At 49.0% G+C, this 21,584-nt stretch overlaps 1 protein-coding gene across 1 annotated transcript in view; it reads right to left on the minus strand.

Annotated features, from left to right (window-relative positions):
- The window catches only part of NEDD4L (NEDD4 like E3 ubiquitin protein ligase), a 331,333-nt gene extending 317,644 nt beyond the window's left edge, over positions 1-13,689 (minus strand). Inside the window, exon 1 of the mRNA XM_073584806.1 lies at positions 13,018-13,689. Within this exon, the coding sequence (XP_073440907.1) occupies positions 13,018-13,062 (45 nt within the window). The 5' untranslated portion in view covers positions 13,063-13,689. The remainder of the gene's footprint in view (positions 1-13,017) is intronic.
- Between the last annotated feature and the right edge of the window lie 7,895 nt (positions 13,690-21,584).

Here is a 21,584-nt window from a genome sequence, read left to right on the forward strand (position 1 = left end):
TCGATAGTGGTAGAGGGGAGGACAGTGGACTTGTCTTTCTGGATAGAGAGACACGGCCTTGCTGCCTTCCAAAACCAAAGGGAGGGAGGGACTGTTTGGTCTCTCCCCACAGCCGGGCAGGGGCCGCAAAGGAGGAATGTGGTCCGTCTTAGGTGGGGGGGCAGTGAAGCTTGTCCACCTAGGAGCAAGGTGGTGGAGCTCCTCCTTAAGATGGGCTTCGGGGCGAATGACATCTTTGCCCTGATACATCCTTCGGCGTCCCGCTTCTTCGACGTCAGCTTTGTGCGGCCAGAGGGGCTTGAGCTCTTCTGGTCTAACTATGAGCTGGTGCGGGAAGAGCCCGGATGGCGAGACTTCGTTGCGCAAGCGGTGTCTCGCCAAAATTCCGTCAAGCGAGTGACCGTGGTCACTTGTAACGAGTCACTTGCCGGCGTGGACATTATGACGTGGCTTTCCCGTTACGGGGAAGTCACCGAGGTCCCCAAAAAGAACAGGGACGAATTCGGCATCTGGTCGGGGGGCTGGACCTTCATGGTTAAACTGAAGGTTTCCGGCGGCACGGTCACCCACATCCCTTCCTCGGCGTTCCTGGGAAGGGACAGGATCCTGGTCTTCTACCAGGGGCAACCGAAGGTCTGCCACAAGTGCGGCGACCCCACTCACTTCAGCGCTAGCTGCAAGGTACAGAAATGTGCCTTGTGTGGTGGGGTAGGTCATCTGGCCGCCTCGTGTAAGGACATTCGGTGTCACTTGTGTGGTGACCTAGGTCACCCTCTCAGCCGCTGCCCTCGCTCCTTTTCTAATGCCGCTGCAGGCCCGGCGGGAGGAGTCCGTGAGGGAGAAACCTCTGGCGGCGCTCCTGCAGCTGTGGCAGGTGGTGGCGGAGGGGAAGGGGCTGAGGGACCGGTGAGGAAGGGCAATGCCAAGGTGAGGGGCCCCGCGTATGTGCGGAGGCAAGAAAAACGCCATGGGGGTGGGGGGCAGGTGAAGTCTCGGGCAACCGGGTCGATGCCTGCTCCTCCCTCCAGGCCCGTGGCAAAAGCCTCTGAGATCCTGAGGGAGAGTGTGGTGAGAGAGGAGATCAGGAGGATGGAGAGGGAGGATAAAGCGGCTGACTCGGACGGGTCCTCACAGTATGAAAGTGTTGATGAGGAGGTCCAGGAGCAGCCTACAGCAGCGGGTGGCAAAAGTAAACGTGCCAATCGTAACAAATCGGGGGGGAAGAAGGCTGGCAAGCCTTCAAAATCTCCCCCGCCCCCGACCACCAGGGTGCGCACGGAAGGGCCCGCTGACCCCCCTCTGATTGATCTCTCCAACCAGTTCAGCGTCCTCGGAGGCTCAGATGATGGGCCGCAAGACGAGGATGCTGGGCCGGGGGTACCACCGGAGGGTCCTTCGGGGGATGGTGGGATGGACACAACGGGAGCTTCCCTGAAAAGGAAGGTGTCCGACCCCTCCCCAGGTGGAGGTGATAGCAGTGGTAAGAAGTTGGCCATCCAACTTGATCACCCATGATGGCGGAACTCGCCCCGTTGACGCTGGCATCTATTAATGTTGCCAGCATAAAGTCAGATGCGGCTCGTTTCACGGCCTTTGATTTTTTCTCCCGGATTGAGGCAGAAATTTTATTCTTGCAAGAGACCAGACTAACAGACATGGGGGCCATCTATAAAGCACGGAGGGAGTGGAGGTGCGGGCCCTCATACTGGTCTCTTGCGGCCGAGCCGTATAGCGGGGTGGCAGTCCTTTTTAAGACTGCAGCTGTTGAATGCCGACGGGTTACTGAGTTGGAAATGGGGAGGTGCCTGATCCTAGATGTCTTCATGAGGGGACAAGAGCTCCGGCTCATCAACATCTACGGCCCGCAGTCCAAGTGGGACCGCAAATGTCTCTTCCTGAGGATCAAGCCCTTTCTTTTTACGAGCCGGCAGGTGGTCTTCGGTGGGGACTTCAACACCATTACGAGGTCCCGTGACCGGGGGGGTCCCGGAGATCGCCTGGCTTATGATAGCGTCGCGTTGAATAGCATAGCCAGCGAAGCTCGCCTGGTGGATGTCCACATCCGGCACACCCCAGGTCACGGAGGTTTCACCTACCATAGGGGTAGCTGTAGGTCTAGAATAGACAGGTTTTTTTTGAAGGAGGACGCCATCTTTTCTGCTGTGTCCGCCGTTGAGGTGGAGTTCTCCGATCACTGTCTAATTTTCTTTTCTCTGAATGTTGCAGAGACTCATCGGATGGGAAGAGGGCTGTGGAAGCTCAATTCGTCCCTGCTGGAAGAAGCGGAGGTGAGACAATCCTTCGAGGACTTTCTTCAGAGCCAGGTACCGCTGTTGGATCTCTGTAGTAGTAAGTCAGAGTGGTGGGAGATCTTCAAAAAGCGGGTGGCGGGGTTCTTCCGTCAGCTCTCGAGCCTCAGGAGTCTGAACAGGCACCGCTTGTACCAGGCCCTGGGGAGGAAACTCGAGCAGCTTGTCTCGACTGGAGGTGACCGTGAGGAAATCTCCAGAGTGAAATCTTTGCTCAAGAGGTGTCAGTATGATAGACACACATCTTTAGTTTTTGAGAGGGACTTCGGGAAGTACCGCTCACCCGACCCTTACAGAAACTGTAAGATGTCAGTGAATTGTAAGATGGTAACAGGACTGATCGACAGTACGGGGTCCCTGAACAGATCCAAATCAGGGATCCTGGAGGTGGTCAGATCCTTCTACTCACACCTCTTGGAAAAGAAGGATCTGGATCGGGACAGGATGTCGGCTTTCCTGGCTGAAACCGTCCCTGAGCCAGGGGGTGATCCCTCTCTTGGTGTTTTGGCAGAGGAAATCAGGGAAGAGGAAGTGAGACTGGCCATTGATGGGCTTCGGCCCAAGAAATCGCCAGGTCCGGATGGCTTAACATCCGAGTTCTATAAGACTTTTAGGGACTCCTTGGTCCCCCTCTTGACAGGGGTATTTAATGAGTGTCTCTCCTCGGGCACTCTTCCCGACTCAATGAGGAAGTCAGCCCTCATTATTCTGTCAAAGGGTAAGGATCCGTCCCGTATCGAGAATTGGCGTCCCATAGCGCTTCTTGATACGGACCGGAAGGTTCTGGCCAAGGTGCTGTTTAATCGGCTGGTGAAGTTTGCACCCCGGCTCCTTTCAGGGGCCCAGCATTGCTCTGTTCCGGGCCGCAGTACTTTTAGTGCTGTGCTCGGTGTCCGAGAGGCAGTGGAGCAGGGTAGGGCAGGTCACTGGAGGGGGTACTTGCTGTCATTAGATCAAGCGAAAGCCTTTGACCGGGTCAACCACGAGTACCTCTGGTCCGTCCTTTTGAGGTATGGTCTGCCTGGGAGGTTTGTAAAATGGTTAGAGATCTTGTACCAAGGGGCTGAGACTTTTCCGCTGGTGAACGGTTGGTCAGGTCGCCCTTTTGAGGTGGGTTCTGGGGTCCGTCAGGGCTGTCCGCTGAGCCCGCTTTTATACGTGTTCGCGATCGATCCCTTCCTAAGGAGGGTAGATCGTGGACCGTTGGCGGGAGTCGGGATGGACCAGGCGGGCTCTGGGTCCTCTCTGAGGGTGGTGGCGTATGCCGATGATGTTTCCCTTTTCGTGTCCTCGAGAAGGGAGGCGGATTGGGTCATGTCGGAGGTAGTGCGCTACTCGGAGGCATCCGGGTCCATGATCAACCGGGATAAGTGTGAAAGTCTCTGGCTGGGAGGGGGAGATCCCAGGTTTGATCTCCCGGACACCCTTCCAGGGCCCCAGGCCACCGCCAAAATTCTAGGCATCGAATTTGGCCCTGGGGATTACCCCCAGCAAAATTGGGAGGGCAGACTTAAGATCGCTGCCCAAAAGGTGGACCAATGGAAGGGTTGGTCTTTAACCCTGAGGGAAAGGGTTGCCCTGGCTAAAGGCTTTCTGCTACCTTTATTAATATACCTGGGCAGTGTGTGCATCTTGCCGGAACCTCTCTGGACACGGGTCTATAGCCTGTTCTTCCAATTGTTATGGGTGAATAGGCTTAACCTAATCAAGAGGGAGGTTACATACCGTACGAGGAGACTAGGCGGGTTGGGTATGGTAAACCCGGTGGTGTTTCTAGTAAACACCTTTCTTAAGACTAACATCTCCAACCTCTGGCTAGAGAGGGCTCCTCCGTGGGTAGTCTCCTGCAAGGGTTGGCTTTGGCCTTTCTTCCAGGAATGGGAGACAGGAGGGAAGGTGAAGGACCTACGCACACCTCATGGGCATCTCCCGGCTTACGCTACCCCGGTTCTGAAGGTGATCCGCCGGTGGGGTCTGGGAATGTGGGAAATCAGGACCATGTCGAGGCAATGCCTTGACAGGAGGGTCCTGTTGACCCATTTCCAGAAGCCCCTGGCCCTTAAGGATTGCCCAGGCCGGGATCTGGAGGTCGGGCTGGGGCTTTTAAATTCTAAGCGGATCCCCATGAAGTTTTGGGACTTGACCTGGCGTTGCTTCCACGGGAGGCTGTATGTAAAGGATAACCTGAAGTGCAGGAAATCCGATGATCGGGGTTGTCCCCGTGAGGAGTGTGGCGACGTGCTGGAAAGCATGGAGCACTTCCTGCTTCAGTGTCCCTTTAATGCAGAGGTGTACAACAGGGTGGGTGCTTCCATACGTTGGCCGCGGCTGGCGTCCCTCTCCTACGCTGAGTGGGTTTATGGAGCGTTCAGATCCCTGGGTGGCCGGGACCCGTGCACTTTATTTCTAGTCAGTGTAGTGGTTAGGTTCTACACTTGGAATGCACGGTGCCTAGTTTCGACGCGGAAAAAAACCCTCCCAAGGGATGAGGTGGTAGGAAACATCTTGGGTGACCTGGTGAAGGTCCGTTCTTTGGAGTTCAAAAGGTTGGGTGTGAGGAAGGCCTCTTGGCTTTGGAGAGGCCTCTCCTTTTAAAAACGCACTCAAGGGAGAGCTAGCTCCGTGTGAATGAGGGTAGGGATAGCATAAGTTTCACTGGGTGTGCTAGGGACAGAAGTAGGGGCAGATAGGGACAGGGAGGGACAGGCACTGAGGGACAGATAGAAAGTTAGTTATATTAAGTTAGGTGGAGTAGGGACAGGAAGGGACAGATAGGGACAGTTTCTTTAGGGACAGAAGCAGGGACAGTCTTAGTTGTTGAGGGACAGGGTGAATGAGTTAGTGAGGGACGGGGCCTCGAGAACTCCTTTTCCTGGTGGTGGGCTAAAGCATGCCACTCTAGACTTTTGTTTTGGAAACATAGAGCATTAATGGATATTGGGCTTGCAGGCACTGATCTTGGGTCTGCAAAGGAAAGTGTGTGGTGGCAAGCCAAAACAAATATGGTAATAATGTTATGTGGTGTATATGTAGATATATATTGTATATTTGTATTTTTGTGTATTATACATACTTTCTTTTGTTTTAGTTAGGAGTGCATGGGAGGGTGTAGTGAGGTTGGGAGGGGGGTGAATGGGGGGTGAGAATGGGAAAAGAGGACCTTTATCTGAAGGGAAAGTGGATGGACAAATCGTGGAAAGGAAAAGAAGAATGGACCACATGGTAAATAGCATAGGTTTTGGGTGGAGCCGGGTGAGGGTTTTCCTCTTGGAGCATAAACTGTTTTTGCCAAGAGATAGATGTGATAGGCCATGAACATTGATGGACCTTGTGTGTTTCGTGTAATGGGCCATGGACTTTTGGACCTTGGGTGTGGTGGGGGGATGATAAATAAAAAAAAAAAAAAAAAGGAAAAAAAAATTAAAATTTAAAAAAAAAATAAAAAAATAAAAATTTCGTAGAGGTGTTAGGCTGGTGCTGGGGTTTTGCCAGTATAAGTGGCTATGGTTTTTTTTATGGCAGAAGGGCCGGAATATGGTTTTTTTTCTTTATTACTTGTATATAGGTATGGGTGCAAAGCGCGAATGGAGTGTGAAAGGGTGTGCGTAGGGGATGAATGTGTTACATAGGGGTTTCTTTATTTCAAGTTGTATAGGGGTGGAGGGATCCTGCTGGGGCCCTCTAGGCTGGAAAGCCTGGGGGATCAGGTAAAATTGCGAGGTTTGCACAAATATTTATGTCGGGAGCATTGTTTGTTTGCTATGTATTGTATTATGTAGTCTGTTATGTATTGTGTTTTGATACTTTTATAATAAAAAAGAGCTACAGGATGTAACTCAGGATCAGTAATGTATGTACACAGTGACTGCACCAGCAGAATAGTGAGTGCAGCTCTGGGGTATAATACAGGATGTAACTCAGGATCAGTAATGTAATGTATGTACACAGTGACTGTACCAGCAGAATAGTGAGTGCAGCTCTGGAGTATAATACAGGGGGTAACTCAGGATCAGTAATGTACTGTATGTACACAGTGACTGCACCAGCAGAATAGTGAGTGCAGCTCTGGGGTATAATACAGGATGTAACGCCGGATCAGTAATGTAATGTATGTACACAGTGACTGCACCAGCAGAATAGTGAGTGCAGCTCTGGAGTATAATACAGGGGGTAACTCAGGATCAGTAATGTAATGTATGTACACAGTGACTGCACCAGCAGAATAGTGAGTGCAGCTCTGGAGTATAATACAGGATGTAACTCAGGCTCAGTACAGGATAAGTAATGTAGGTACATAGTGACACCATTAGCAGAATAGTGAGTGCAGCTCGGGAGTATGTTGCATTTTTGGCAGTCTGTTTGCTTTTTTATGCTAACAGTACCAGCCATGACATTTAAGGTTGTGCGCCTAGGACCCGGAACTGGCAGCACATGTCCGCTGCGTTCAAAGCGCTGCCGTATTTTGAACACAGGTGAATCCTCTGTGGTCACTGAACCGTGCGGATTACTGGAGAATACATGGGGGGGGGGGGCACGCTGCATACCAGAGGATCACGCTGTAGATTGGTGAATGTCAACATACTTAATTTTTGCCAGGGCTGTATATCAATATTATCACTTGAGCAAGACTAAGAGAGCATTGCACAGTTTTATAAAAATCAGCTTCTCTCCATGTCTGACAGCCATTCCATTCCTGTGTCAGTAGAATTCCAACCGGAGTACACCTCATTCTACTTAATGTGCTTCTGATTAGGTGATCACCTGAACCAAATCTTATTTAACGAAGCAAAGTATAAAAAAAAAACCCTGCTGTGGTGTTCACAATCCTCTTGCAGTAGGACAAGCTGGATGGCAAAACAAGTGCTAGTAATATCCCAAACGTAATAGGAATGAAAAAATAACTTTTAACCATGCCAAAGGAGTTGAAAAGTCTTGAGTGAGGAAAAGAAGGGCTCAATTCTAGCTTTACTAGCAGAGGGATACAGTGAGCATTATGTTGCCTCCATCCTTAACATTTCTAAGACAGCAGTCCATTACAACAAGGTCATGCAGAAGACATTGGGGACAACAAAGCTACAGACCGGTAGAGGACGAAAACAACTCTCCCCTGACCGGGATGACCGTCATCTTATTCGAATGTCACTCAGCAACCGCAGGATGACATCAAGTGACCTACAAAAGGAATGGCAAATTGCAGCTGAGTTGAAGTGCACGGCAAGAACAGTTCGTAAAATGCTCCCAGAGGCAGGGCTCAAGTCATGAAAAGCTAGAAAAAAAGCCTTTCATCAATGAGAAGCAAAGGAGATCAAGGCTGAAGTTTGCCAAAGACCATAAGGATTGGATCATAGAGGACTGGAGTAAGGTAATCTTCTCTGATGAATCTAATTTTCAGCTTTGCCCAACACCTGGTCGTCTAATGGTTAGACGGAGACCTGGGGAGGCGTACAAGCCACAGTGTCTTGCACTCACTGTGAAATTTGGTGGAGGATCAGTGATGATCTGGGGATGCTTCAGCAAGGCTGGAATTGGGCAAGTTAATTTTTGCGAAGGACGTATGAATCAAGCTGCATACAAGGTTATCCTGGAACAACAGTTAATTCCTTCTGCTCAGGCAATGTTCCCCAACTCTGAGGACTGGTTTTCCAGCAGGACAATGCGCCATGCCACACAGCTAGGTCAATCAATGTGTGGATGAAGGACCACCACATCAAATCCCTGTCATGGCCAGACCAATCTCCAGACCTGAACCCCATTGAAAGCCTCTGGAATGTAATCAAGAGGAAGATTGATAGTCACAAGCCATCAAACAAAGAAGAAATGCTTAAATGTTTGTACCAGGAGTGGCATAAGGTCACCGAACAGCAGTGTGAAAGACTGGAGGAAAGCAGCCAAGATGCACGAAAGCTGTGATTAACAGTCATGGTTATTCCACAAAGTATTGATTTCTGAACTCTTCCTGAGTTAAAACATTAGTATTGTTGTTTCTAAATGATTATGAACTTGTTTTCTTAGCATTATGTGAGGTCTGCAAGCACTCTGCATTTTTTTGTTATTTTGACCATTTCTCATTTTCTGAAAATAAATACAAAATTTAGTGTTTGGAAATTCAGAGACATGTTTGTCAGTACTTTATAGAATAAAAGAGCAATTTACATTTTACTCAAAAATATACCTGTAAAGAGAAAAATCAGATACCGAAAATTTTGCAGTGGTCTCTTCATTTTTGACAGAGCTGTAAATAATTAGTATTAACTTGTTAATATTAATATTGAGCAGAATTAATTTCAGCCTATTGGTTTGGCCTCCAGAACAGTCGCCGTCTGTTATGTGGCCCCTTGGGAGAATGAATTGCCCACCCCTGTATATACAATGCACACCATCGTCTCCCTCTCTAGATTGGAGCGTCGCGGGCACCTCTGGCTTCTTTTATGCCCTACAATGGGATCTAAATAAAATAATAAATATTATGTATCCTGGCATCATAAACACTTAATGTGAAATAAGACAACGGCGTCACTTTCATTGTATTCTATAGGAAGTCCCAGGCGAATACACTTCCTATTTCCAGAGAATTTGAGAGCAAAAGTTACATGCAGGAAGTAAGCAGCGAAGTAGCAGAGCCCGGCCGGCGCAGTCACTTCCAGGAAGAATTTTCCAGTGCTCAGTGGATAGATGGGGGGGGCGATTCCTCAGCATTATTCTCCTTGAATTCAGCCTTGTTCTGCTGCAGAACGTTTGCATTCCTCGCTCTGCCGGCTCTAAGTGACACCAGAAGAAAAACAGCTCATTCTTCTATGCACAAATCACATTATTGATTTTCTGCCTCAGTCTTCAACCAGCTGTCACTTTATAAAGTATTTAAAAGCCCGCACAGGCAACATCTCATCTCCCTGCACATCTGCAGATGTAAAACCCAGGCCGGCACAATCAGGGGAAGGACACGGACAGAACAGGCCGCCTCGTGCATGAACGCCAGACGGGGCCGCCCCTCGTGCATGAACGCCAGACGGGGCCGCCCCTCGTGCATGAACGCCAGACGGGGCCGCCCCTCGTGCATGAACGCCAGACGGGGCCGCCCCTCGTGCATGAACGCCAGACGGGGCCGCCCCTCGTGCATATACGCCAGACGGGGCCGCCCCTCGTGCATGAACGCCAGACGGGGCCGCCCCTCGTGCAAGAACGCCAGACGGGGCCGCCCCTCGTGCAAGAACGCCAGACGGGGCCGCCCCTCGTGCAAGAACGCCAGACGGGGCCGCCCCTCGTGCAAGAACACCAGACGGGCCTTTTTTCAGTTTAATAGCTCATCATCATAACGCACCCCTTTGTGTGTCTTGGACAGAGACTTTGGAGGTAGAAATTAGCCCAGGGTTGCACCAAGTGTTTCCACTTCTTCTGCTGACACTGCCCAGCTATTATCCTATTTGCATGTATTTACTAGGCGTTCTCCAGCAGCCAGGGGCATAACTACAATGGGTACAGTTGCACTGGGGCCCTGGAGCCCAAAAAAAAGCAAAAAAAGTCCCTTTGGCCTACATGAAAAGTCCAATACTATTAAAGCCTTGCTCTGTTGGAGCTCTGGCATCAGGGCCATGAACTTCAAGTTACGCCACTGCCAGCTGCTGAAGAACTACAAGTCAAGTACAGAGGATCCTTTTAGACCTTCAGAGTCTTCATTGGTGCACGCATCCTCTAACTCTAAAAGGAGATGGTCTCAACTGGATAAACCATACATCTCTGAAAAATGAAGGTCTCCGTCTCACTTCTCTCCAGAACCTGGTTTCCCAGATTTACTGTTCTAGCAGTGATTGGACCCACCAGTGAGTGGAGCGGAAACAGCGCTATAGAAGTTCCTAAAATAACTGAGCAAATACCTTTTGATCTCCCATAGCAATGAATAGAGAGAGCAGGGGGATGGGTTACACCACCACCCGCCTGTGGATAGACCAAGGAATAAGGAATGGGGGGGGGGTCTCGTGTTCTAGAGATTGATGCAGAGAGGTGGAACCTGACCCTCAGCAGGTGAAGAGTTGACAGCGCATGCGCTCACTTTTATCAATTCTTTGCTAGAGGGGCTGTCTCACAATATTGGATGAGTCATAATTGTTGGATAGGTGGGATCTTCAGAACAAGGGGGGGGGGGGGTCCCTGATGACCTCTTGTTCCAGGCAGCATCTGACCACCAGTGGATGGCGAAGTGTTGATACCAATCAGGTTTCTGTAGCAAGACCTCTTGTAAAAAGAATGGAGTGTTGAGAACAATCCAACAAAAATGATGTTATCCTGGTTCTAGCCACAAATTCTACGATAAAATTCATATATTAGGAATTTAATAAAAGAAACTAAACATGTCTTGGCTGGGTGTGGGTGCAACATTTCTCAACCTGCGGCCATCACTTCTTGTTTTTGGAAAGGTGAAGAGGGAGGAACTGTATGATATACCTATTAATGTGTAAAGACGGGTATTTGCAGCAGACGGTCGGAGTATACGAGGAGACGAGTCATGGAGGATGTAAACCTGCAGCCGACATTTATTAAATGAGAAATAGTGCCGTCAAATGAAAACAGCAAAAATCTGCAGATCCCTGATCTTATGTCCCCTCCGACAGACCACCACTTTATCCAGACTATTTCCTATGACAGTTTTTCAATCCCACCCTAGATTATGAAAACATCTTTAAACACCACTTTGGCAATGCAATTTTGGTTGCTCGCCTTAAACCCGATTTCTCTGTATTTAGTAGTGCAGAGGTTAGCATTCCCTGGATGTCTCATCTCCTACCAGCAATCTATGCTGTCTGCTAAATCCCACAGATTAAGCTTCTCTAGCAGCCCCTGACCTCTGGGCTTCAGACTGATAGCAGCTCATGGAGAGTGGGATCATACTGTGCTATGGAGAAATGGCTTATTACTACCTGGTACAGACACACACACCCATCCTGAGCTGTCCCAGCCTGTGATGGGTCATGTCGTAACACCAACTAAACCCAGGGTGCTGCAGGAATATACTACATGTCAGGTGAATTTAGGAGGCCACACCAAACCCCTTCCCATGCCCCAGGGAAACACCTACTAAAATCAAGGTGCTGCAGGAATTTACTACATGTCACATGAATTCAGGAGGCCACACTAAGCCCCTTCTCATGCCCCAAGGAAAGACCAACTAAACCCAGGGTGCTGCAGGAATTTACTACATGTCACATGAATTCAGGAGGCCACACTAAGCCCCTTCCCATGCCCCAAGGAAAGACCAACTAAACCCAGGGTGCTGCAGGAATTTACTACATGTCACGTGAGCTCAGGAGGCCACACTAAGTCCCTTCTCATGCCCCAAGGAAACACCAACTAAACCCAGGGTGCTGCAGGAATTTACTACATGTCACCTGACGTGAGCTCAGGAGGCCACACTAAGCCCCTTCTCATGCCCCAAGGAAACACCAACTAAACCCAGGGTGCTGCAGAAATTTATGTCAGGTGAATTCAGGAGGCCACACTTAGCCCCTTCCCATGCCCCAGGGAAACACCAACTAAATCCAGGGTGCTGCAGGCATTTACTGCATGTCACATGAACTTAAGAGGCCACACCAAGCCCCTTCCTATGCCCCAAGGAGCACTAAACAGACAGGCTCTCCCACCTCTTCTGTATCTGATCCAGTGGGAGATATGGCTGCCTTTACAGCTCCCAACTTTATCCAGTATCCAAAAGCTGTAATGTGCCATCACCTACCTAAGAAAGCTGCATTTACACCGTGAGCAGCAAAGTTGACTCAGTGGGTGCTTTGTAGCCCTGGGGTCAATGGAAATAGTGATTTATGTAAAGGGCTGCGGAATATGATAGTGCTAATAAATACTAGCGTATGATCACCAAACGAATGATAAGAGTGACTTTTTTACGCAAACAAGCATTTTTATTTTTAGAGTGCATTGTCACCCTGTACCCTGATGAGAGATATGGCATTCTATGGGCACAGAAGGATCATATCAACAATTGTTCCGTGTAGGCGGAAGCGCAGCCCACCTGTCTATTAAAAAAAAACCTTGCATGTCGCCGATCGGCGGTTGATTCACATCTGCAGACGGCCAGTGTAACCAGACCATACGACAGTGGGACCGGTAGTCACAGAAGTTAGCCATTCTGGTCCTGGACTATGAAGCATGTCACACTCTTCTGGGATGCTCTGGGTTGTTTTCAATCCTTTTGGCTGAAGTTTAAATGATTTACAGTTTTGGTGGCAAGTGAAGCGTTTCCACAAGACCACCATCATATTCTGATCAGATTTTTGGCATCACTATTGAGAACCACCCTGCTAAAAAAAAAAACAGCTTTCCAATACTATTTTTGGGTGGTGGCCTCAAATTCATTGTGCAGGGATTATACACTTATTAAAAAAAAGTAGAGGAACAGTAGCTAAAGTAAAAAAAAAAAAAAAAACAACAACCTTATACCCATCCAGAAAAAACTTGCAATTAGAGGCCACCAGCTCCAAACCCAGCACGAACCCTGGTACCACTGGCATCTCCCCAGCCATCAAACACTGCAGGACAATGACATGTGGCTCCTGACCATGGTGGCTCCTCCATGGAATTAACAGTAGCCACAATCTCTAAAACAAGTGCCAACCACATGAGACAGCAATGGACTTTCAACATTACACAAGCAAATGGGAAAAGAAAAAAAAAAAAAAAAAAAAAAGCAGGAACTTGCACTTACTTCATCTTCTGAAAGTCCAAAAACTGTCTCAACCACAGTCGCCATGGAGGTCCAAGAGGTGGTTCTACAAGCCCAGGATCATAGAGAAGGCAATTTAGGAGATCCCAATGCTGTATGTCCAGGATAAAAGTGCAATGAAGGGAGGAAAGGGGTGGGTGTAAAACAACAATGAGACAGGTGAGTCCTACAAGAACCTAAACTCTTGTGGTGCCCCTGGATCTCCAGAAGAATCAATAATCCATGCAGGGTGGTCTTCTGCTCCTCAGTCCTCAATGTAGGAAGCCCCAAAACTGGTTAATGTGAAGCTCTCCCTGCTTCAGCTCTCACACAAACCCAGACTCATGGAAGGAGGAGTGACTACTAGATCCTTCCTGCCCTACACCCTGCTCATTGCAGGCAGAAGGACCAGCTCCAACCCACAGAGGCGTGGAGGAGAAGCAATGACACCCAATGATTAGGGTCATCCAGCAGCTGCCAGGTTCGGTTGTCCAGCACTTTTTTTTTTCTCTCTCTCCCTGTGATTACTAAGAATGACCAAGTTATTATCAATCCTTTCAATTCTGCATCTCCAGCTAAACCCAAGTGCACAGATCATCCCTGCCCTGTGATACAATGTCTCAATCCAGTCCCTGACATCAAAGCTGCTCAGGAATCTCTGAGGCTTTGCCATTTTGTATCCATTTGTATTTGCAAACACATCCCACTGTCAGATCACACACACACACGTAAAGAAAAAAAAAATAACCTAACCCATTTTCTAAGCAATGCAAAAAGCAAAAAAAAAAATAAATAAAAGAAAAAAAAGGTATGAAATTTAGACAATACAACAGCGCCTCTTAGTGGAGGTTAGATGATACAAGCTGCTACATTGTAGACAGGGCAAGCTGATCACAGTCTAGAGCTTCTAAAATGTAGGAATTTTCTGCAGCAAATTAGTGAGTCCAGCCTCCAGAATGAGCTATTCATGGTGGAGGGCCAAAAAGGGATGATGATGGGCAATGATGAAACTAATGTACATTTTCCTTAGGGCTGGGAAGAATGAGTGGAGTTGCCCATTGTTTGCCAGACTGCTGTGATGGGTAAAGATTGACCTCTAGATGTATTATTATTAGTGAGAGCATGCAGGGAGCCAAAGATCACAGGTCTCATGCCTGTGAAGTCATTCACATGGGACTCAGGTGACCTGTGATGCAGCCTCATTAATAAATCACAGCTTCTGGCAAACTGGGAGGGAAATGTGTATTGCACTGCTGCTACATCTGCAGAGCCACTGCAAAAATGGGCAGCATGGTGGCTCAGTGGTTAGCACTGTAGAAGTGCACAGTGGCTGTGATTAGCACTGTAGATGTGCACAGTGGCTCAGTGGTTAGCAATGTAGATGTGCACAGTGGCTCAGAGATTAGCACTGTAGATGATGTGCACAATAGCTCAGTGGTTAGCAATGTAGATGTGCACAGTGGCTCAGTGATTAGCACTGTAGATGATGTGCACAATAGCTCAGTGGTTAGCAATGTAGATGTGCACAGTGGCTCAGTGATTAGCACTGTAGATGATGTGCACAATAGCTCAGTGGTTAGCAATGTAGATGTGCACAGTGGCTCAGTGATTAGCACTGTAGATGTGCACAGTGGCTCAGTGGGTAGCACTGTAGATGATGTGCACAATAGCTGAGTTAGCACTGTAGATGTGCATGGTGGCTCAGTGGTTAGCACTGTAGATGTGCATGATGGTTCAATGTGTAGCACTGTAGATGTGCACGGTGGCCCAGTGATTAGCACTGTAAACGTGCTTGGTGGCTCAATGGTTAGCACTATAGATGTGCATAGTGGCTCAGTGTTTAGCACTGTAGATGAGCATGGTGGCTCAGTGGTTAGCACTTTAGATGTGCACGATGGCTCAATAGGTAGCACCGGAAAATGTGCACAGTGGCTCATTGATTAGCACTGTAAATGTGCATGATGGCTCAGTAGTTAGCACTGTAGATGTGAATAGTGGCTCAGTGATTAGCACTGTAGATGTGCATGTGTGGCTCAGTGGTTAGAAATGCAGATGAGCAAGATGGCTCTGTGATTAGCACTGTAGATGTGCACAGTAGCTCAGTAGTTAGCACTGTAGATGTGCATAGTGGCTCAGTAGTTAGCACTGTAGATGTGCATGTGTGGCTCAGTGGTGAGAAATGCAGATGAGCAAGATGGCTCAGTGATTAGCACTGTAGATGTGCACAGTAGCTCAGTAGTTAGCACTGTAGATGTGCATAGTGGCTCAGTAGTTAGCACTGTAGATGTGCACGATGGCTCAGTAGTTAGCACTGTAGATGTGTGCAGTGGCTCAGTGGTTAGCATAGTAGATGTGCATAGTGGATTAGTGGTTAGAATTGTATATTTGACCAGTGGCTCAGGGGTTAGCATTGTAGATGTGTGCACTGGCTCAGTGGTTAGCACTGTAGATGTGCACTGTGGCTCAGTAGGTAGAGCTGTTGCTTTTTACCACTGGGGTCCTAAGTTCAAATCCCACCAAGGAAAACATCTGCAAAGAGTCTGTATGTTCTCTGTGGGTTTCCTTTCACACTCCAAACACATAGTGATAGGACATTTAGATTGTGAGCCCCATTGGGGACAGTGATGATGATGTCTGTAAAGCGCTGCGGAATATGATGGCGCTATACAAGCAAGGAAAGCATAATAAATATGAATGCCGTGTTTTGTTAAAGGGACATTGCTACGTTTTGAAATTTAGCTTTTATTGATTAAAAAAGTCACTGGAGGAATCGGATTAGGCGGATGAGGTAGGATGCCCAGCTGGGAGAAGGGGACATTGCTCATTAGGAAAGCACACACAGGTCGTAATCAGCTGATACTTTCCAGTGCTTCATAAAACATTTACAGGAACACTCACACCCCCATGACGAATCCACAGAGCTATGCCCGGTGCAAACTGTAAGGGTGTGTGCACACGCTGCAGATCCGCAGCGGTTTTGGCCCTGGTACAGTACCATTATTCCCTATGGGAAGTGGAAACCGCAATGCAGACGGTGCGGAATTTTCCGCGCAGTTTTCCTGCGGTTTCTAATCCGCAGAAAGAATTGCATGTCAATTCTTTCTGCGGATTCCGCAGCGGTTTACCTTCTCCTCTATTGCGGAGGGCAAAAACCGTAGGGCAAAACCGCAGGCTAATCCGCAGATAAACCGCAGGTGGATTAATCCGCAGTAGATTCCGCAGCGTGTGCACACAGCCTAAGGGGGCCCAGCATCAGACTGGAGTCACACATAGAATCATAGAATGGTAGAGTTGGAAGGGACCTCCAGGGTCATCGTGTCCAACCCCCTGCTCAATAAAGGAGTCACTAAACCATCTCAGACAGGTGTCTGTCCAGCCTCTGAAGACTTCCATGTGTCCAGGTCTGACTATGGACCATGATGCAGGGGCTGGCTGCGGGTCTCCTGGTCTGAACTTGACAGCCCCATATTTATCTATGAGGCTGTTAAGTTTGGGTCAGGAGAACTGTGACCAGACCATGCCACATGGATGGCAATCCCTGCATTGTTGCGGCTGTCAAAAAGCCGTGAGACATGAAGACGCGGGGACTTGAACATATTATAAGAGCACGTCAAAGTCACTCGGTTACGATCCGAGCATGCTCAGATAACACCTTATCCCAGCATGTTCTCTCATCATGAAAATCTGATCCTGCACACTGATACAAATCTGTCCATTTTTTTCCAAGAAGAAGAAAAAACAGACCTGAAAGATGACTAAAGAAAAAAATGGAGCCAGGATCAGACAGCCACTGGAACATAATGACTGCGGATCTCCCTTCCTGGGTATTGTTATCTTTGCATGGATTATGATATATGGCATTCTAATCCCTGTCTTATTAATTCGGCATAACACCATGGATCAGTTTCGCATTCAGTGGGCATTTAAAGGTTAGTAGCAGCGCTTTGGAACACCCGCCCCGCCCAAAGCGCTGCCTCCTTTTTACGCGCGGTGATAACGCATGTGTTCATTGAAGGGGTATTTCTGCTCCGCTCACCTCCTTATTGAGAGGTGCCATCGTTGTCATGATTGATACGTTTAATACATTGATACATGTAATGCTGAATGAACAATCAGTGGGTATCGTGCACCTGTCCTATTCCCCAGAATAGTATTTAAAAGGAGTCACTCACCCCCAAAATGCCTTTAATTCTAACCTTACAGTGATATAGGGGATTTCACCCCTATAAAAATCATACTAGCGCTGTACCTGTTACTTGGACGGTGCTTGTGAACATAACTTTTAATCCATATGCAAATTCCGTGCACCCAAGGCGTGGCCAGGAGCTGGGTACACCGGTACATCGCCTCAATTTGTGTCTTGGGGATTGCCCGAGCTTGTGATGGATATAGCTCAATCCTAGAGCAAACAGTTCCCTGCGTGTGTGCGCATGCGCAATGATACCGGCTCTGCCAGTTACACGTACACCTTGACTGAGTGCATTCTCCTTCCTGGTTCCTTCGTGCTGATGACACTCGTACACCAGAAAGTGTATAGAGTGTCATCCACAGAGGGACAGGTGTGAGACTGCGCCCAACTTCTGTGTGCATGTGCGGCCGGCGCCACCAGTATCAGTGAGCATGTGCACACAAGCGGGGAAGCAACGGTCCAATCAATAGCCGGCACTCAAATCCTCTTAAAATAATTGATTTATTGATCCAGTAGTATAAAAGGCACAAAAAATGATTGAACACAACAGCAGAAAAATTAAAAAGGTATAAAAGAAATATCCCAGGCAGCATGCTTCAGACCAACATGGTCCTTTGTCGCTTGCTCTAGGCGTGAGCGCCATCCATCACAAGCTAGAGAAGTCCCCAAGATGTAAATGTTTCATAGTAAAATATTCACGCGGGTGACCACGGATCAGAATGCTGCTCTCTGATTCCATTTAAGGTCATTATCTTGGATGTTCTTCTTTGAGCTGTTAGGAAGACCTTAGATCAGCCATAAAAATCCCTTTCATTGCAGGTACTGGTACACCTTCCCAATGTGTTTTCCAAATCATCACTTCCACACCTTTTATCAGTACCGTGCCAAGATCACGAGTCTTAGACACTTGTGAGAACTTGTGTAGGATCCATATAATCACAATAATTATATGGTGCAAAATGAGAAGAAACGGTTGGGTAATACACATTGTGTAAGCCATATATGATCTATAGGGACAGAATGTTATTCATACACAAATTTAGTAGTTCACAAGTCCTAAGTATCATTCTTCTGCAGGAATGTTCTTTAGCTTTGATCCAAATGTTAAAAAGTGTCTGGGCACTGATCAGGCTGCATTGATGGGCACTGATCAGGCTGCATTGATGGGCACTGATCAGGCTGCATTGATGGGCACTGATCAGGCTGCGCTGATGGGCACTGATCAGGCTGCATTGATGGGCACTGATCAGGCTGCATTGATGGGCACTGATCAGGCTGCATTGATGGGCACTGATCAGGCTGCATTGATGGGCACTGATCAGGCTGCATTGATGGGCACTGATCAGGCTGCATTGATGGGCACTGATCAGGCTGCATTGATGAGCACTGATCAAGCTGCATTGATGGGCACTGATCAGGCTGCATTGATGGGCAGTGCAGTCTGTATGTCTCTGTGTGGGCAATTTTATTGCTGGTATATTGTTTTTGTGGCACTGTATATATGTTGGTATTTTACTAATAGCAATTTTGAATCCCTAGGAAACAATGATATCAAGAAAAATTGACTCGAAGTGTAGGATTTTCGACGAACCCAAAAAATCGGTAAGTTTGATGATTTAACTTCATTTTTATTATTGTATTTGTTCCTATTTTTGTTTTATTACTTCTAAATAAGATATGTGCAGTGTGCACAGGAATTTATTCATAATTTTTTTAAACTATATTCTGGCCCTCCAATGGTCCGAGGGACCGTGATCTGGCCCCCTGTTTAAAAAGTTTGAGGACCCCTGCAGCAGTAAAATCACACTGACAGGTTTAATAAAGAAGTGAAAGAATAGATCTAGACACATAGAATATATATATATATATGTATATACATGTCATTGAGACACATGTATATTTATATATTTATATTTCACAGAGTTCTTCATAGCAGAATAGCCGCTAATTCAATTGCCGGCTTCTGTCAAATCATTCCCCAACCCGACATGAAATGACACATGGTTTACATACAGTAAACCATTTCATTTCATTTTTTTTTTTAATATGTCCCTGACTAATAATTAGATGAGGGTTTGTGTGCAAAATTTGGGAGGTGTAGGTGTTAATTTAAGGGGTTAATTCGTTGTAAAAAAAATGCGTGTGCTCCCGCTGTAATTTGTCAACCAGAGAGGTAAAGCAGGTGAGTGAGGGCATATTTTAATAGCCATGAAAGGGACCACTGTTTTTGGCCCCCCCCATCTACAAAAATCTGCCCCCAGACACCCCAGAAATGGCGCATCTATAAGATGTGCCAATTCTGGCACTTATCCTCTCTATTGCCATTGCCCTGTAGTGGTGGCTAATGGGTTAATATAACAAAGGGTTAATGTCACCATTCGATTGTAAGGTTGTGGGGAAGGTGACTTGACGGACAGATGTGACTGGTAGTAGGAGGGGACGGTTTGTGCACTAGAGACGGAGATTGACAGGATAGAAGGGTGACAGCTGGGAAAGGTGGATAGGAGAGTGCAGTACCTAGAAATGACCACAAGATGGCAGGGAAGAGCAGCTTAGGACTAAACATCAGCTTATGGCTAGAGAAACGCTTAGTCATGGGGGGCGGGGAGATAGGAACCCAGGAGGGGAATTCCCGGTGAGAGAGGGGATAGATAGAACAGGATAGGGTTCAAGGCAGGTTAGTCCCGGGAGGAGCTCGGTAGAAGACGGAGAACAGTGAAGAGCTCGACTAGGGGACTGACAGGAATGAGACAGTCAGGGGGGTGGCCCTGACCCGACGGACTGCAGGACAGACGAGACCCCGGGGGTACCGATTGGACGACGACCTCGGGCAGGTGAAGCGCTGGCGGTAGGTTGGTCTAGGACAGCCCCAGGGAAAGATCCGCGAGGGACGTTACTTCGACTGGAGCAAAGGTGCAGGTACCCGGGCCTGGAGACAGAGAACTGTAAAGAGGCTGCGGTGCGTGGTTGTGGTCGTCAGGAGGACGACGAATAAATCCAGAACTGTTACAACTGATATCTGCCTCCGCCTCGTCCTTGCATCGTCTGGGGTCTGTGTCATCCGGACAGGGTAAGCATTGGTCCACCCCCCAATCCCGGCCCCTACCACATTTTGGCGTAGTCGGCAGGATCGCCGCCGCTAATACGACATCTTCCGCAGCAGGCCTGCGCCAGGAGGACTGTTCACCTGCGGATTACAAAGAAGGGTGGATTACAAGTTTGCTCCCCTGTGGATTACAGATTTGCTCGCCTGTGGATTACAAATCTGAGACTTTGTTCCGGACCATTGGCTGTCATCGGAGGATCCGGAATGGGAAAAAAAAAACTTTGCGAGATGATGCCCGAGTGGAATACCAATTGGGACTGTGGCTGGACAAGGAAAACCCAAATGAGACTGTGCCCCTGCGACACTGGTGATCTGCGAGCAGGAGGGGGGTGGCGCTGAAGTGGATTACCCAGGGCGGCCACTGGAGGAACTGTCGCCGGCTGTCCCTGCGGAACTATCCTGCCTGGAGGCTGGTCCTGCCGAAGAGCGGGATGAAGAGCAGCGGCGGGCGCCAGACGACGGGAGCGGGAGCTGCGGAGGAGCAGCAGAGGCCAGCTGCTTCCCGGACCGACTCCTGGGAGAGTGGAGGAACAACCTGCAGAAAGCCGTGGCGCCGGGGAAGGTGAGAGTTCCCTCGGCTCTGCCGGCGGCTCCGCAAGCGGCCCCCACCACTCGGCCTCCCCGCGTGGCCTCCTGTTTTCCAGCGGCCCCGGTTGCAGAGGTCTGGGTTGACCGACGCTCTCACCCACCACCCTGAGCCACCCCGCCCGGCGGCACATCGGGCCGCGTCGCCGGTGCGAAACCAGCCCGTGGCCAGCGCTGCTGCATTCCACCTGGCAGCAGCGGTTTACCACCCGAAGCCTGCCGCCACTCCGACCTCCCCTGCGGCCTCCTCACCAGTGCGGCCGCCACTCCGGCCCCGTCTGCGACTCCGGTTGCGGCCTGCTCCGCGGCCACCTCTGCCTACCTGACGGCACCCGCGACCACCTCTGCCGCACTTCATACCGCGGCTGCGGCCTGCCCATCAAGTTCCGTGGCTGCTCCGGCCCCGCTCCGGATTGCGGCTTCGGCCGGGTCATCGGGCTCTGCCGCCTCTGCGGAGCTGTCTGCCATCCACACTAGCAGGCCCTAGCTTAACCGCTCCTCACCGGTCAACGACACCGGTCCCTCCCCTGCGGTTGGAACTGCAGGAGCTGGGGGCCGGATGGAGCAAAGCCACCACGTCAACAGAGATGAGCGCGTCCACGCCACCACCGGTGGTGGACTGCTGGTTCCCAAGCAGAGAAATGGCGCTGAACGCGCGCCGTGGAACCACTTTCGGCCCCTTCTACCCCT

This window comes from Dendrobates tinctorius, unplaced genomic scaffold (genome assembly GCF_039654945.1).
Source record: "Dendrobates tinctorius isolate UK_male_01 unplaced genomic scaffold, ASM3965494v1 ptg000085l, whole genome shotgun sequence".
NCBI classification, from domain to species: Eukaryota; Metazoa; Chordata; class Amphibia; order Anura; family Dendrobatidae; genus Dendrobates; species Dendrobates tinctorius.